The sequence below is a fragment of the Ictidomys tridecemlineatus genome, chromosome 6 (genome assembly GCF_052094955.1).
Source record: "Ictidomys tridecemlineatus isolate mIctTri1 chromosome 6, mIctTri1.hap1, whole genome shotgun sequence".
In the NCBI taxonomy this organism is placed as follows: Eukaryota; Metazoa; Chordata; class Mammalia; order Rodentia; family Sciuridae; genus Ictidomys; species Ictidomys tridecemlineatus.
The window spans coordinates 124,301,781-124,315,585 of record NC_135482.1 but is presented as its reverse complement, the minus strand read 5'-3'; the positions used below and the strand labels follow the sequence as shown (position 1 = coordinate 124,315,585).

General features: G+C 34.6%; 1 protein-coding gene across 1 annotated transcript; it reads right to left on the bottom strand.

The window, feature by feature from the left end:
- Positions 1-10,347: 10,347 nt before the first annotated feature.
- Positions 10,348-13,520, bottom strand: LOC101977798 (thyroid receptor-interacting protein 11). Its single transcript, XM_040281482.2, is given in 1 exon segment — positions 10,348-13,520. A coding segment is annotated over 1 exon segment (3,165 nt). The 5' UTR covers positions 13,513-13,520.
- Between the last annotated feature and the right edge of the window lie 285 nt (positions 13,521-13,805).

The following is a 13,805-nucleotide window of genomic DNA, read 5'->3' as shown; positions in this document are numbered from 1 at the left end:
TATTTACCATTAACTTAATAAGATGCTATTTTACTAAATTCAGAAACTATTTTTAAGAATTTTTAAGAACACAATTTTTAAGAACATAGATAAGTATATAAGTTATACAACTATCTCAAATGCGCAAATGCATAAAGGAAATATTTACAAAAACATTGTGGATTTCTAAAAATATATAGTCAAACAAAATCATAGTGAACAATTAATCCATTTGTTGCACAAAGAATAATTCAGAAAAAGGCTGAGGCTCTAGCTTCTATGCTAATGCATCTAGAACAATTTAAATCAATTTGGTATGATTAATGCGGTTATGCAAAGAATCTGAATTAAGAACTACTCCTTAAGCATCTTTGTATTTCTCTTACTATTCTTCAAAGAATAGTCAATTAAAAGTATAAACTTAAAATACAATTTTTTTTCTTTTGCTATTAAGTATACTTTGCATTATTGCCAGGCAAATGCCACCATAAATTCCACTTTCCTTTCTCTTAATTTGTTTTCACTTCTGAGTTTTCAAAGTAAGGAAGCTTTGTTTGAATAACAGTTATGTATCTAGTATACCTATAGAAGTATTAATCTAATTCTATGTATCATAATTAAAATTTAATTTATCCAGTTTTCTTAAAATATGGCAATACTGAAAGTTGAAGATTTATAGGGACAATGATTTTTTGACTTGTGTATTTCACATTTAGTACATATACTTTGAAATATGAAAACATTTCAAAGCTAAAGAATAAATTATAACTGTAAAAGAATCTATTATTGAAAAAACGTGTTTTCTTGAAGAATAAAAGAGGAGACATGAAAAATTAACAAAAGAAATAGAGGTAAGTGTTAACTATTGAAATTTCAATGTTTTATGAGATTCTTTTCTTAAGCATCTGCTATCTTCATGTTTCCATAGTTTACTCTCAATTATCAAAACAGCTAGAGGACCAAAAATTATAAAATTCAGTAGATAAATACATATTATTAATAGATAGATAGACCCCTAATTCAAGGTTGTTTAAATATATGAATATATTCAAGAAAAGGAAATAGTACTATTTAAATTTGGCTGAGAATTCTTTCAGGTTTCATTGCACCAACAGCTTGATACCTGTTTAATGGCAAGAGAGCAGAGGCTATAGTCATAGAAGATGACAATTCCTAGACACCAGATACTCCTCGAAAAAAGGTGAAAAACAATGGAAATTATCCTTCTCTGATTACATATTTATAATTCTCAAGAGCCAAGTTTAAAAAAAGTAATATGCAAAACCAAAACTGAGACAAAATTCTCATCACTTGCAGACTTTTATAGTCAGTTATTATTTATATGAATGGAGAACCAATATGGAAAAGAACACACTTTTAATAGTAAAAATGCTTTCCACCATGACAGCTTTAATATGGAAACTAAGCAGATTCATATTTTCACTTGATTATGACTAATCTGACACAATACAAAAAGCATCTTTAGTATTAAAGATAAAATCCTTAACTTACATGTTCTCCATAAAGAGATACCATGGAAGTACACAATAACAATAGAGAAGACAAGACTCAACTCTTAAATTTTTTACTGAACCTGGTAAGGTGTAGAAAACCTGAAGTTCTAAACACTATTGGTGTATGTATACATTGTTAAAAGCATTTTGGAATGGAATTTGAGATTACCTAGTACTTTTCTTATGCTGACATGTTTTATCAAGGCACAATTGTCATAAGTCCACAAATCGTAAATGTTTTGATTTTTTATTTTTATATGTTCTTTTTAGTTACACATGACAGTAGAATCCATTTTGATATATTTAAACAAGCATGGAATATGTCCTATTCTAATTAGGATCCTGGTCTTGTGCATGTACACGATGATGAGATTCACTATGGTGTGTCCATATCTGTACATAGGAAAGTTACATCAGATTCATTCCAGTGTCTTTTCCATTCCCATCTCTCCCTCCCTTCACTTCATTCCCCTTTGTCTAATGCAATGCACTTCTTTCTTCCCCATCCCATTATTGTAGGTTAGCATCCACATATCAGAACATTCAACCTTAGGTTTTTTGGAATTGGCTTGTTTCACTTAGCATGATACTCTCTAGATCCATCCATTTACTGGCAAATGTCATAAAGTAATTGTTCTTTATGGCTGATTAACATTCCATTGTGTATATATACCACAATTTCAATGCTAAAGGGCATCTATGTTGTTTCCATAGCTTGGGTAAGTGAAATGTACTGCTATAAACATTGATGTAACTTGGTCAATGTAGTTTGCCAATTTTAACACCTTTGGGTAAAAGTTGAAGAGTGGACTAACTAGATCAAATAGTAGTTCCATTCCTAGTTTTTTAAGGACTCTTCCTACTGTTTTCCAGAGTGGCTGCACTAATTGGAGTCTCACCAACAATGTATGAGTGTAGCCTGTTTTCCATATCCCACTAACATTTATTGTTACTTGTAGTATTGATAATTCCCATTCTGTTTGGAGTGATGTGAAATCTCAGCATAGTATTTGCTTGTTTTTGAATTTCAAAGTGTATTTTGACATTTTTTTTCTATTTGATTTTCATTTCTCTAATCATTAGGGATGTTGAACATTTTTTCATATATTTGTTAACCATTCATATTTCTTCTTTTTCTCTGGAACATTGCATAGTAGACACAGTTAATGTTCTGCCCCGATCCTCTCAGATCTAGTTTTCTCCTTCCCAAGCAGCCGTATTGAGGCATGCTTTTACCTCCAATTGCTCTGATCTGAGACTTCCCTTGGAAGGTTTGCTATCCTCAAAAGGATTTTGCCTGATTCTGCAGTTTGGCTTTGCCCTTTTATCCTTAAGACTTTAATAATAAACCACTTACTCAGGAATCTCAATCTGAGTCCACTTCCAGGAATCCCAAACTAAGTCACCTTGTGGAAATAATCACACAATGCAATCTTCATTTTCTTTTCTTTTTTTTTAGATTTCAGCCAGTTCTAATTTTTTTTACATATTTGAAGAAGTAATTAAAAAGACAATGTTAATCAACTTTTTAAGTCACACAATAATAATAGAGAAACTAATGGTTTGTTTGCCAAATTCAATTGGATGTGGGGCCAACTGCAATAAACTTCAAAAAAAATCTAAGTCTGTGGAACCTGGACTTTAAAAAAAGCAATTGGAATTAACACTGCTCTTACATTCATGGCTCAAGGAAGCTGTCATGTTGTGTTTCTTTGTATGGCAGATATAACAATATTGGTAGAAACAATGTAACTTTTCACACAGATAAACATCAAGAGACCAATCTGTATACACGAACTAAAAATTGAAAATGGATCCATTCAGATCTTACATTACTGAATCATATAACAAATGTGAATTTATTGACAACTTCCCAGAGACAGAACAGTATTAAAAATCGGTCATCTTCATCATTCTCCAAAATTATTCCTCATTTATTTCCCCATCCTCATCACAATCAGCTTCATCAAGCATTTCCTGCAGTTCATCATCTGTTGAATTCTCCCTGAGCTCCTTGGCTGCTCTCCTGATATTACTTAGTGTTATCCTCCCAGTATCATCATGATCAAATAATTTGAAAGCCTTCAATATTTCTTCTTTTACATCTTTCTCACTCCTTTTTACACTGATAATGGCAAAAAAAGTTTTCAAAACTAATGGTGCCAATTCCTTCTTTGTCCATTTCAGCTATCATTTGTTTAACTACTTCTATCTTTGGTTCAAATCCTAAGGCCCGTGATACAACCTTAAATTCTTTCACATCTATGGTCCCAGAGCAAACAGCATCAAATAAGTCAAAGGCTTTTTTATTTTCTTGCTTCTGCATTTCATTCAATTCATTTTTTGCTGCTCTTTTCTCTGAACATGTTGCCCCCCTCCTGCTTCACCACCCGCTCCACACCCACATTGCTAGGGTCACCTGCAATCTTCATTTTCAAGACATGAATATTGTTCTATCCCTCCTTCTCCCTCACCCCAGATCAATTCCACTCAAACCAGCAGCCAAAATTAAAAAGAAAAAGAAAAAAGGACAACATGATAAGAAACAAATGAAGGAATAAGTTAGGAAAAACTTCAGTACCTTGGAAATCATAGTTCCTCCCTACTTGCAGAAATTTGATATAATTTATTCACTTTTTTAAACAAACATGCCAAAAGACCCAAATTTTATTATATGCATTTAGTCCACCTCTCAAAGTACATATTACCTATCAAAATAATCACTATTTTGTATTATGAATCTTTTTTAGTTTAATACCCTTAGAATCTACCAGGTTGTTACAAACAACACATTTAATAAATAAATCTTGCCTCTGTAAGTCAAAGGTGAAAACTTGGAATATTTTTTCAACTGTGTTGAGGTCACATGACATTAAACAATTTACTAGAAGACTCAAACAACCAGACAAAAAGTTCATATATGAGGAAAATCTTCTGGCTGCTTTCAATTCCAACTAGAAGACAAAGACGGGAACAGGGACACAAGCAAATCATGTGCATATCCACAGATCTTATGTCATCATCTAATCATCCTAATTCTCACAAACCATTCTATCCTATCTTTTCTATGTTTAAAAATTGGCAGATCCCCCTTTCATCATTCGGTGTTCCAGCTCAAGAACACCAGAGTAACCACTTGATAACATAGCAAGAGTATGAACTCAGAAAATGACAAGGAAAAGTGGAACTATAGGACAAAATATCATAGTATGACTATGCAGTTGTCAGCATTTATCATTACAATTACAGACAATTTATAGTAACTTTAAAACCATTTATTATTCTGCTGGGATATAACTCAATGGTAGTGTACTTGCTTCCCATGGTGCAACCCTGGGTTCAATCCTTAGCACCATAGAGGTAGGGAGGGGAGAGTACTTATTGTCAATACCAAACACTACCTTCCTGAAATCTTTATGTCAAAACTTAATATTAGTAATAATTTATCAAAAACAACAGTGATGTGAAAATCATTTTTTGTGAATATCAATATAACTTTTTTTTTGCATTTGAACAATAATCTTAAACATTGATGTTGCTAGCCCTCAAAATTTGTAGCTTATAAATAATTTTAAACTGCTACACAATGTTACACACATGCAGAAGTAGGGGACAGCCATAGGACAAGATTTTTCTTTTTGTTCTATAGCCTCAAAAAGTTCACTCACATGAATTAGGTTTAAAAACAGAAAATTGATGATGAAAACTCTTAAAACATTTCACATGTTATAAGTCCTCTGTGTAAGGTATATGCAGACACCTTGAGGTCAGCTCATCCGATAACGGGTAAGGACCATATGTAGTAGTGGACAACCTAAGGCAGGCACAGTCCCTAAGCCACATGCTTTTTGTTTAAACAGAGAGGGGGAGATGTTGAGAGCCACAGCCCAAGGGGCCCCAGCAAACTTCTAGCTGCCAAATGATTGGCTCCTCTGCGGTGATGCTCATTGGGCTGTTACCCCCCCCTTTCAGACCACGGAGCTGCTCATTGGGGGACTTTTTTTGGCTCTGCCCACACGACCTAGCCAATCAGCCTCAAGAGCAGGAGGAGTGGGGGAGGTGGAGAGGCTTGTGGGAAGCCGGTGGTGGCAGTTGGGCTCTGAGGATTTTCCTGAGAAGCTGTGTGGTGAGGTGTGTGTGTTCTAAAAATAAATTTCGTTTGTTTTGACAAGTGGCTCCTGAATTCTGCCCAGCCAGACTGCGGCATTTGGTCATCGTAATGTGTTGACTATACACATAAATGCACCAAATAAGTTCCGCATTGTAAAAATAATAGAGCCATTGAATATGAACCTATTCATGGGATTTGACACCTCAATTTGTAGTAGGTATAATCCTAAGTTAACTTACTTTCCTTATATAATACAAATTGCCTTAATAAATTTGTCTAAGATTGCCTTTCTATGTATTTATCATAATGCTCAAATATATGTGCTGGGAATGTGGCAACATTTAGAATAATGGTGTTAAAGCTTGGCATGAGAGAAGAGAGCTAAAATATTCCTGCTGATAATTTGAAAATAAATTTCTCAATGGTTAGGCCTTTCCTAGAGAGTGAAAGGAAGTTGATATTTCTATTTTTAACCTTAGTTTAAAAGTCTAAAAATCCCACAATTTTCATAGTTTATAGAGATGCCATTCTCCTTGAATTGCCCAAAAGGTTAATGAAAATAGGGTTTCCCTAAAATCATAAACTTGCTGATTTGTTTGTCTTAAGGAGGTGGTTCCTGATTACTTTTAGTTGTATTTGACAATTTCAGATCATCTTGTTATCAATGGAAGCATTACTTCTGGAAGAATGCAATATCAAGTGGCAGGTTTTATTTTTTCTGAAATACAATGGATATAAGAAAGGAGGCCCCTACACATGAACCCAGGGGCATCATCTCATTGAAGACAGACTTCTCTCCAATTCTTTGATCAAACCAAGCTCCCAGTTCAAGAAGAGCCCTGCACACCTGCAACTGGTACAACTCTAGGCAACTACATTTCCCAGAGACAGCATGACATCATCTAGTCTGTGTTCTCAGTCCTCCCTTCCCTTTTCTTTTCTTTCACCTCTCTTCCTATTCACATTCCATTGTCTTGTTTCTCAAAATCCTTGCTATTAGCTAACTGTCATTATTCTCCTCAGGCAGTTGGCTGATAAAGAATTAAGCCGGTGGCATGCTGGAGCCAAACTGTACCAGCTTGTGAGAGATAATTGTTCAATATTCAGGGATTTTACAAGCAAACTTTCAATTTTTGGTAGCTAGTAATCAGCCTTGGAAGACATGTTTATACCCAGGAAATTGGCATTGTTAACACTCCCTACTGGCCTGTGAGGAGCTGGTTTATCTGCACACTACTGAGTATTAAACTTCCCAGGGGATCTTGCAGTCTTAGTGGGTACTCCTGAAAACCTTAAAGATTCAAAACGAACTTCCATCTCTAACAGGAAATATTTTCTAACAGGGGTAAGTGATAAAAATAAGAGAGACATTTCCAAGGGGTACCACATAGACAAAACCCTATATCATCTTGATCAAAGTTGGCTCTACAGATATATACCACTAGGAGATATGGCAGGAAAAGGTCAGAAAGGCAATGCCTTTCTGGGTCAAGAAGGATTCCCAAAGATACAGCTACATGTAACCATTATATAAAACAATTCTGAAACACTGACTTGCTGAAACAGACTGTTTCCGAGTTACTGACCAAAACTAAGAAATGAAGCATGCTTTCAAAGAGAGGACCATGCTTCTTACACTACCACAAAGGATGTGGAGGTAATTCAGTCTATGCACTAAAAAATGAAATTTATTGAGTGCCAATTAAATAATCTAATGATTTCTAAAACTGAAAATAGGTCTTAATATTCTACTGAGATCTTCCAAAGTCAAAACTTCTGGACTAGAGGCTAAAGAAAGGCCAACCTTTGTTTGCCGTCCCAGAATATTTTCTTTAAAAGAGAGAATGGATCAATGGTGCTTAATATAAATTAGTCATCTTTTCCATGTATGTCATTCTATGCTTCTCCAAGAATTGATTGTGTGCTAACTCTGTACCAGTCACTGTTATGGCTATACACAAGAACATTTAAGCTGTAGTCCCACATTGTGTTTCAAATTTAACAAATATTATAAAAAAGAGGTTGAGCTGTATGGTTCACTGATACTGCTCTGATTCACAATCAAAGTATTTAAGAATTGATTACTGCATATGGTTATCTCATAACATTTCAAAAATAGACAGTGAAAGAAGTACTGCTGAAAGCCTTCATAGAGATTCTACCAGTAATATACAAAGAATTCACTTTCTAATTTGCTCACTAGAATTAGAAAATGACATTTGAAACTTATAACCTTTTACCTTTAGTTGGATCTTTCTTTTTTTTTTTTTATCCAATCCATTTATCTGTGGCTTTTAACTGGGGAGTTGAGAACAGATGCATTCAGGGTTATTATAGATATGTATTTATAGTTTTATAATATTTTGGTTTGTTTTCTACATTTAATTCTGTCTTAATATTCATTTACTTGGTTGCTCTTCTCATGGTCATCATCTATTTAGGAGCTTTGGGAGTTCTTTTTGGGTACATCTTAGTGCAGTTTCTTTTTGAGTATCTTTGTAGTGCTACTTTGGTGATCATAAATTCTTTTAGCTTATCCCTGTCAGGTAAAGCTTTTCTTTCTGCATCAACTTTGAAAGAGCTTTGCTGGATTTAAAAATCTTAACTGATAAATTTTTTCTTTAAGAGCTTTCTTTGATTATCTCATTCTGGGCCTTGCTCTTCTTTAGGATCTGAGTTCAGAAGCCAGAAGTGAGCCTTAGTGGCTTCCTCCTAAATGAGACCTGATGGTTTTTTCTCTCACAGCTTTTAGTACTCTTTCCTTCTTTTCTATGTTAGGGATATTTTGATTATCATGTGTAAAGAAAGAAAAAGTTGAAACTGAGAAAATTTTAAAAAGAAAAAAGAAATAAAATCTTATAAATATTTATAGCTACCATGTATTTTGTCTTCTCTTTTTGATTCTGGTAAATTAAGAAAAAAAAAACAAATCAAAAGTTTCCAACTCATACTAGGTGAAATCGCAGAAGAGAAAAAAGCAGACCATACAGCAAATACCTTTCTGATACCTGTGGCTACCAAAACCACTAAGAACATTTTCATTGAAATTTATTGTATGAAAATTTATATTAAAGGATGTAATGAATATTAAATAATCTGATTTATGTTACATTTTTTAAGATTCAATTAATTTATTTACATTTATTAAATTAATTTAAATAAAATTTAATAAATTTTAAAATATAAATTATGTTACAATTTAATATAAATTAACTTTATTAAATGAAAAACAATGCTAATTAAATTTTAAGTGCTACATCAAAAAATAAATTTAAATTAAATGAAACAAAACTAACAAAGTTAATTAATAAAATGAATGTAAATTAAATGTAATAAAAATTAATTTATGTTTAATTATAATATAATTTATATTTAAAAATAGATCTCACATTAAATTTTATTAAATTAATTTTAATAAAAATGTTCTTTAATGGCTCTAAAACTACAGGTTTCAGAGAAGCAATTCCACATAATCTGCTTTCTCTCCAATTTCGCCCAACTCAAGCTGGAAACTCTTGATTCATGTTTTATCTTAATTTACAAAAATGAAAAAGATTAATTTAAAATACTTTTTGTCAACCCAGAGAAGTGTTTAGATAAACAGTCCAGATTTTAATGATACATTTTTACAAATTAACTTTTCATTGGAAATGATTGATGTATGTAGTAAGTCTTTTGGTTTGACTCAAACTTAACGTGTAAAAACTATTTTCATTATGGACATATTTAACACCTAGAAAATTGAATTTAACCTGAAGTTACTTTTTAGACAATTGAAAATAGTTAAATTGATAGGTTCATAATATTTTGATTAAAATAATCTTAAAATTAATCCACTAAATTTCATGTTTGGGCCCTCCAACTGTAATTTTCTTTTAGTAGTTGTACAATGTTTTCTTTGATAAAGAATTCACATCATATTTTCTTTTCATATACTCAAACTTTGGAGATATATCTTTATCATATGGGTTGGATTTTTTTTCTTTTCTGATATTTAAATGTATCATTTTTATTTTAATACAATTAAACTCAACAAATATTATAAAAAAGAGATTGAGCTATATAAGTTCACTGATACTGCTTTGATTCACAATCAAATTATTTAAGAATTGATTACTGCATATGATTACCTCATAACATCAGAACAAAATTTAATAAACCAAAAATGCTACAGAAACAAAGAACAATTGCAAGTGCTACATCAAGAAAACAAAAACAAAAATAAAAACAAAAACAAAAAAATAGGTAGCTCTATATATCAGGGTTTTTTTTCTTTATCTTTTTTCTATCAATATATGACTTTTTTCCAAAAGGAAAAAGTACCTTGAGTTTATGGACTCTGTAAAGTACTAAATTATCTCTGGCTTAAATATTATCTATTGCCTTCAAAGGTCCTTTAGTACAACTCTAGGGCTGTTGTCAAGGGGTATTGGCAATAGTGTACAGTTCAAATGAAGATGCCCAGGTCCACCAGGCCCAACCAAGTCCAGCTGGGTTAATAAGAGTCACAGCTTCCAAATGGGGAGCCAAGAATGGCTGAATTGTGTTCCATATTTACAACTTCCTGGTACTTTTACACCTGGCTTTCTCCTTCCTGGTGAGTCTAAAAGTTTCATGGTATGATCAGAAATTTTTCTTTGTAGAATAGCTGGATGAGATTCTCTTTCCAGAAATTGAACCGAAAGTCCTGAAAAAGAACTTTTAAGCCTAGTTTGCTCAGCTGGTCTCAAAGTTATGTTGGGGTCACTTTTGGATCTTCCCATTCAAAATGCAAATCCTTGTTCTCTTTTCCATAATGCAGGTCTGAAGTTGCTGGTGGACGTCAAGGACATCCTAGGAGTATGAAACTAGAGACATTCTAGCATGAAGAGCTCCTCTCTCCATGTCTTTCTGCTGGATAATTTGAGTGAGTTTCTCAACCTCATCTTTCGACAGCTGATCTAACTGTCTGGTTAAAGACATATTCTTTGAATTCTGAAGTTTAATCTCAAGTATTCGTTCTTTGACTCTTTTCACAAAATTTTCCATTTTGGCTTTACAGATGGCATGGTTTTCACTCCCATTTTCTGTATTAAGGCTTTTCACTTTTGTTTCTGGAAAACTATCAGCATTCTCTGTTTCAATATCCTGTCTCTCTTCATGCCCCTGGGCTTTTATTTGTTCAATGGTTTTCTGCAAATTCTTAATTTCCTTGTCTTTTTGAAAAAACAGTTGAGTATGTGCAGCCTTCATCTGCTCATACTGGTATTTAAATTTATCCATTTCCTCCTTCTGCTCCTGTAGTGAATAAAGTAGTTGCATGTGACTCTGGTTTTGATCTTCAATGACCTTTTGATGATGTGTAACTTCCTCTTCCAGATGATTCTTGATGATATTCAGTTGAGAGACCTCAGATTCTAGTTCTGTGATACTATCAAGGGTTTTAGGCTCAGCCACAGCTACAACTCGATTCTGCTGTTCCCTAATTCTTTCCAATTCTTCTTGCAGATGAGTGTTTTCTTCTTTCATGGAGCTGAAACTTCTGTCTTTTGCCTCTATGGTCTGCCTTAAAGTTTCATTTTGTTTTAAGGCCTGAGAACACTTATCTAAATCCTTTTGCAGTGCTGAATTTTCTTGTTTGAGTTGGTCAATAAAAACTTCTTTCTCATTTATAAGTTGCATCAATTGCTTCTCTTCTTCTAAATGAGATGCCAACATTTCCTTAGTTTCTTTCTGATCAGTAGCCATTTGCTCAATATTCTTTTTGAGTCCTGCTATTTCAAAGTCTTTCTCTTGACTGAGTTGCACTACACGCTCCTGTTCCAGCTGTAAGGCAGAGGTATTCCAATTACATACATTTGAGAGTTCCTGAATTGTCTGCCTGTAACTGTTTGCTTCTTCCAACAGTCTCTTTTTGGCCTGACACAGTTCTACTTCTATCTGTACTTTCTCTCTTTTCAGCGTCTCCATAATAGTGTCTTTTTCTAGAGAAATTTGGTTGTTACCAGCAATAGATTCTTCCAACTGATGCCTTATATCTTCACATGCTGAAATCAACTTGTCATTTTCCATTTTGAAATCAGAAGCAACTTTTTTTAAATTTTCATTGAGCTGTTCTACTTCTGCAAGATTTTGCTTCAAGTTTGTAATTTCGACTTCCCTTTCTTTAAGCAAGTCATCCTTAAAATTTCTGTTAGAGTCTTCATTAACAGCATGTCTTAACTTGTTCCGAACTGTACATAATTCCTCCTCCTTTTGGCTAATATGATCCTTAAGTTTCAGGTTTTCCTGCTGGATGTTTAAACTACTTTTCTGTGACTGACTTAGCTGACCTACTAAATCTTTGACTTTATCTTCAAGCTTCTGCTTGGTTAAATGCAAATCACGGAGGTTCAGTGCACTCTCAGTTAACTTTTCTTTCTGTACATGCAACTCTTTAGTCATGTCCATATTATCCTCCTCAAGTTGTTGAACTCTCTCTTTTTCATCCTCTAGATCTTGTTTCAACTTCTTGATTAGACCATCTCCTTCATTTTGCTGTTTTGATAGCTTATCTATTGTCAAATTCATGTGCTTTGTATCTTCCTGGTGCTCGTTTTTCAGTTCTTCTAACTGAGCTATCAGCATTTCCTTTTCATTAATACTCTCATTCAGTTCTTGCTCCTTAGCCTCCAAGTTCAGTGTTAACTCATGTATTTGTACATTTAAATTCATGTCATTTGAAGCCTTACTTTTAAGGACTTCACATTCCCAGCTAAGTTTGCAAAGTGATATCTGAAGTTCTTCCTTTTCTTGTCTTAATAATGACTTCTCTTGTTCTAAAACTTGCACGTGCATTTGAAGTTTCAGATTGTCTTCAGCAAGACTGGTATCCTGCCTTAAACTACTCAGTTTCATTCTTTCATTATGAGTATCAGACAGGGCTTGTGGTAGTCTGAACACTTCTCCCACTGATGAACTCTGTGGAGGAATTGTTCCCTTTTCTGCCACAGGATCACTCTCCTCCATCACAGAAGGCTGCAATTTACTGCATTCCAGTTTCAAGTTTTCACACTCTTCAGTTATTTGTTGCTTTTCTACACTGATATGCTCTTTTTCTCCCTTCAGGACATCTCTGTCGTGTTCTGCAGAAGATAATTTTTTCTTTATGTCTTTTATTGTATCCTCAAGTTCTCTGATTCTTTTTATGGACTCTAGTTTTTCACTTTGTAGAACCTGAATCATGTTTTGCATCTCCCAGACATGAGACTCATCACTTACTGTAACTCTTGAGTCACCTTGGTGTAACAGCTTTTCAAGTTCTGCAATCCGTCCTTCATAGTCATTTGACTCTTGTTGATGCTGGTGATTTAACTCCGCCAATTTCTGTTGATGTGCATTCTGCAAAATGGACATTTCATGTTGGTGATGATCCATGTCTTGACTGCGGTTTTGTTCCAGGACCTTAATAGTATGTTGTAGTTTGCAGATTTCACTGAGTCCATAACCAAATGAACAAGGTGCTTTGGTTGCTGGTACACCACCCACTCCTGAAGGTACTGATTGAGCAGCTGAGTGCGTGCTCAACAACTGCTTCTGTACTGCCATCTGCCTTGCTTGAAAATGGCTGATTTCTACCTGTTTCTGTTGCAGCTGATTTTCGTAACTTGTAGATTGAAGGTTTATTTGAAACTGTGATGCTTCATCCTTTCTTTCCAGATCAGTACAATACTTTTCAAGTCTTGTATTCTCGGATCTCCACCTTGATTCTGTGGCTTCAATTTTCTTTCTCCGACAACGAAGTGAACCGGCTTCCACAGCTTTGGAGACCTCCACAGGCATATCTATAGTGCAGCTGGAGACTTGGCCAGTGGGGGAAGCCAAGCTGCCTCCCTCCTGACCCAAGGACTGGCCCAAGCCGAAGCCTAGGCCTCTAAACCACGAAGACATTGCTAGAGCTTCAGAGAGCCCTCATCTCTGCTCCAAAAACCACTGTATGGCCAACCACCTTCCAGCTGAATGTCCTGGAACTTTGTTGAGGTCAATTATGACAAAAGCATTCAGAATTCTGGACAGCGCAGGGTTCCTGCCACCCTTGGTGCTCTGCCTTAAACAGAGACCTGGCCTGGGCTTTGACCAGGAACTTGCCGCCAGGGGCTCAGTCACCCCCGCGAGGCCTCTGCTCCCTCCCTGGACTTTCAGCCCTCTGGTTGGATAAATTCTCCCTTAGAGTTAGTGACTCC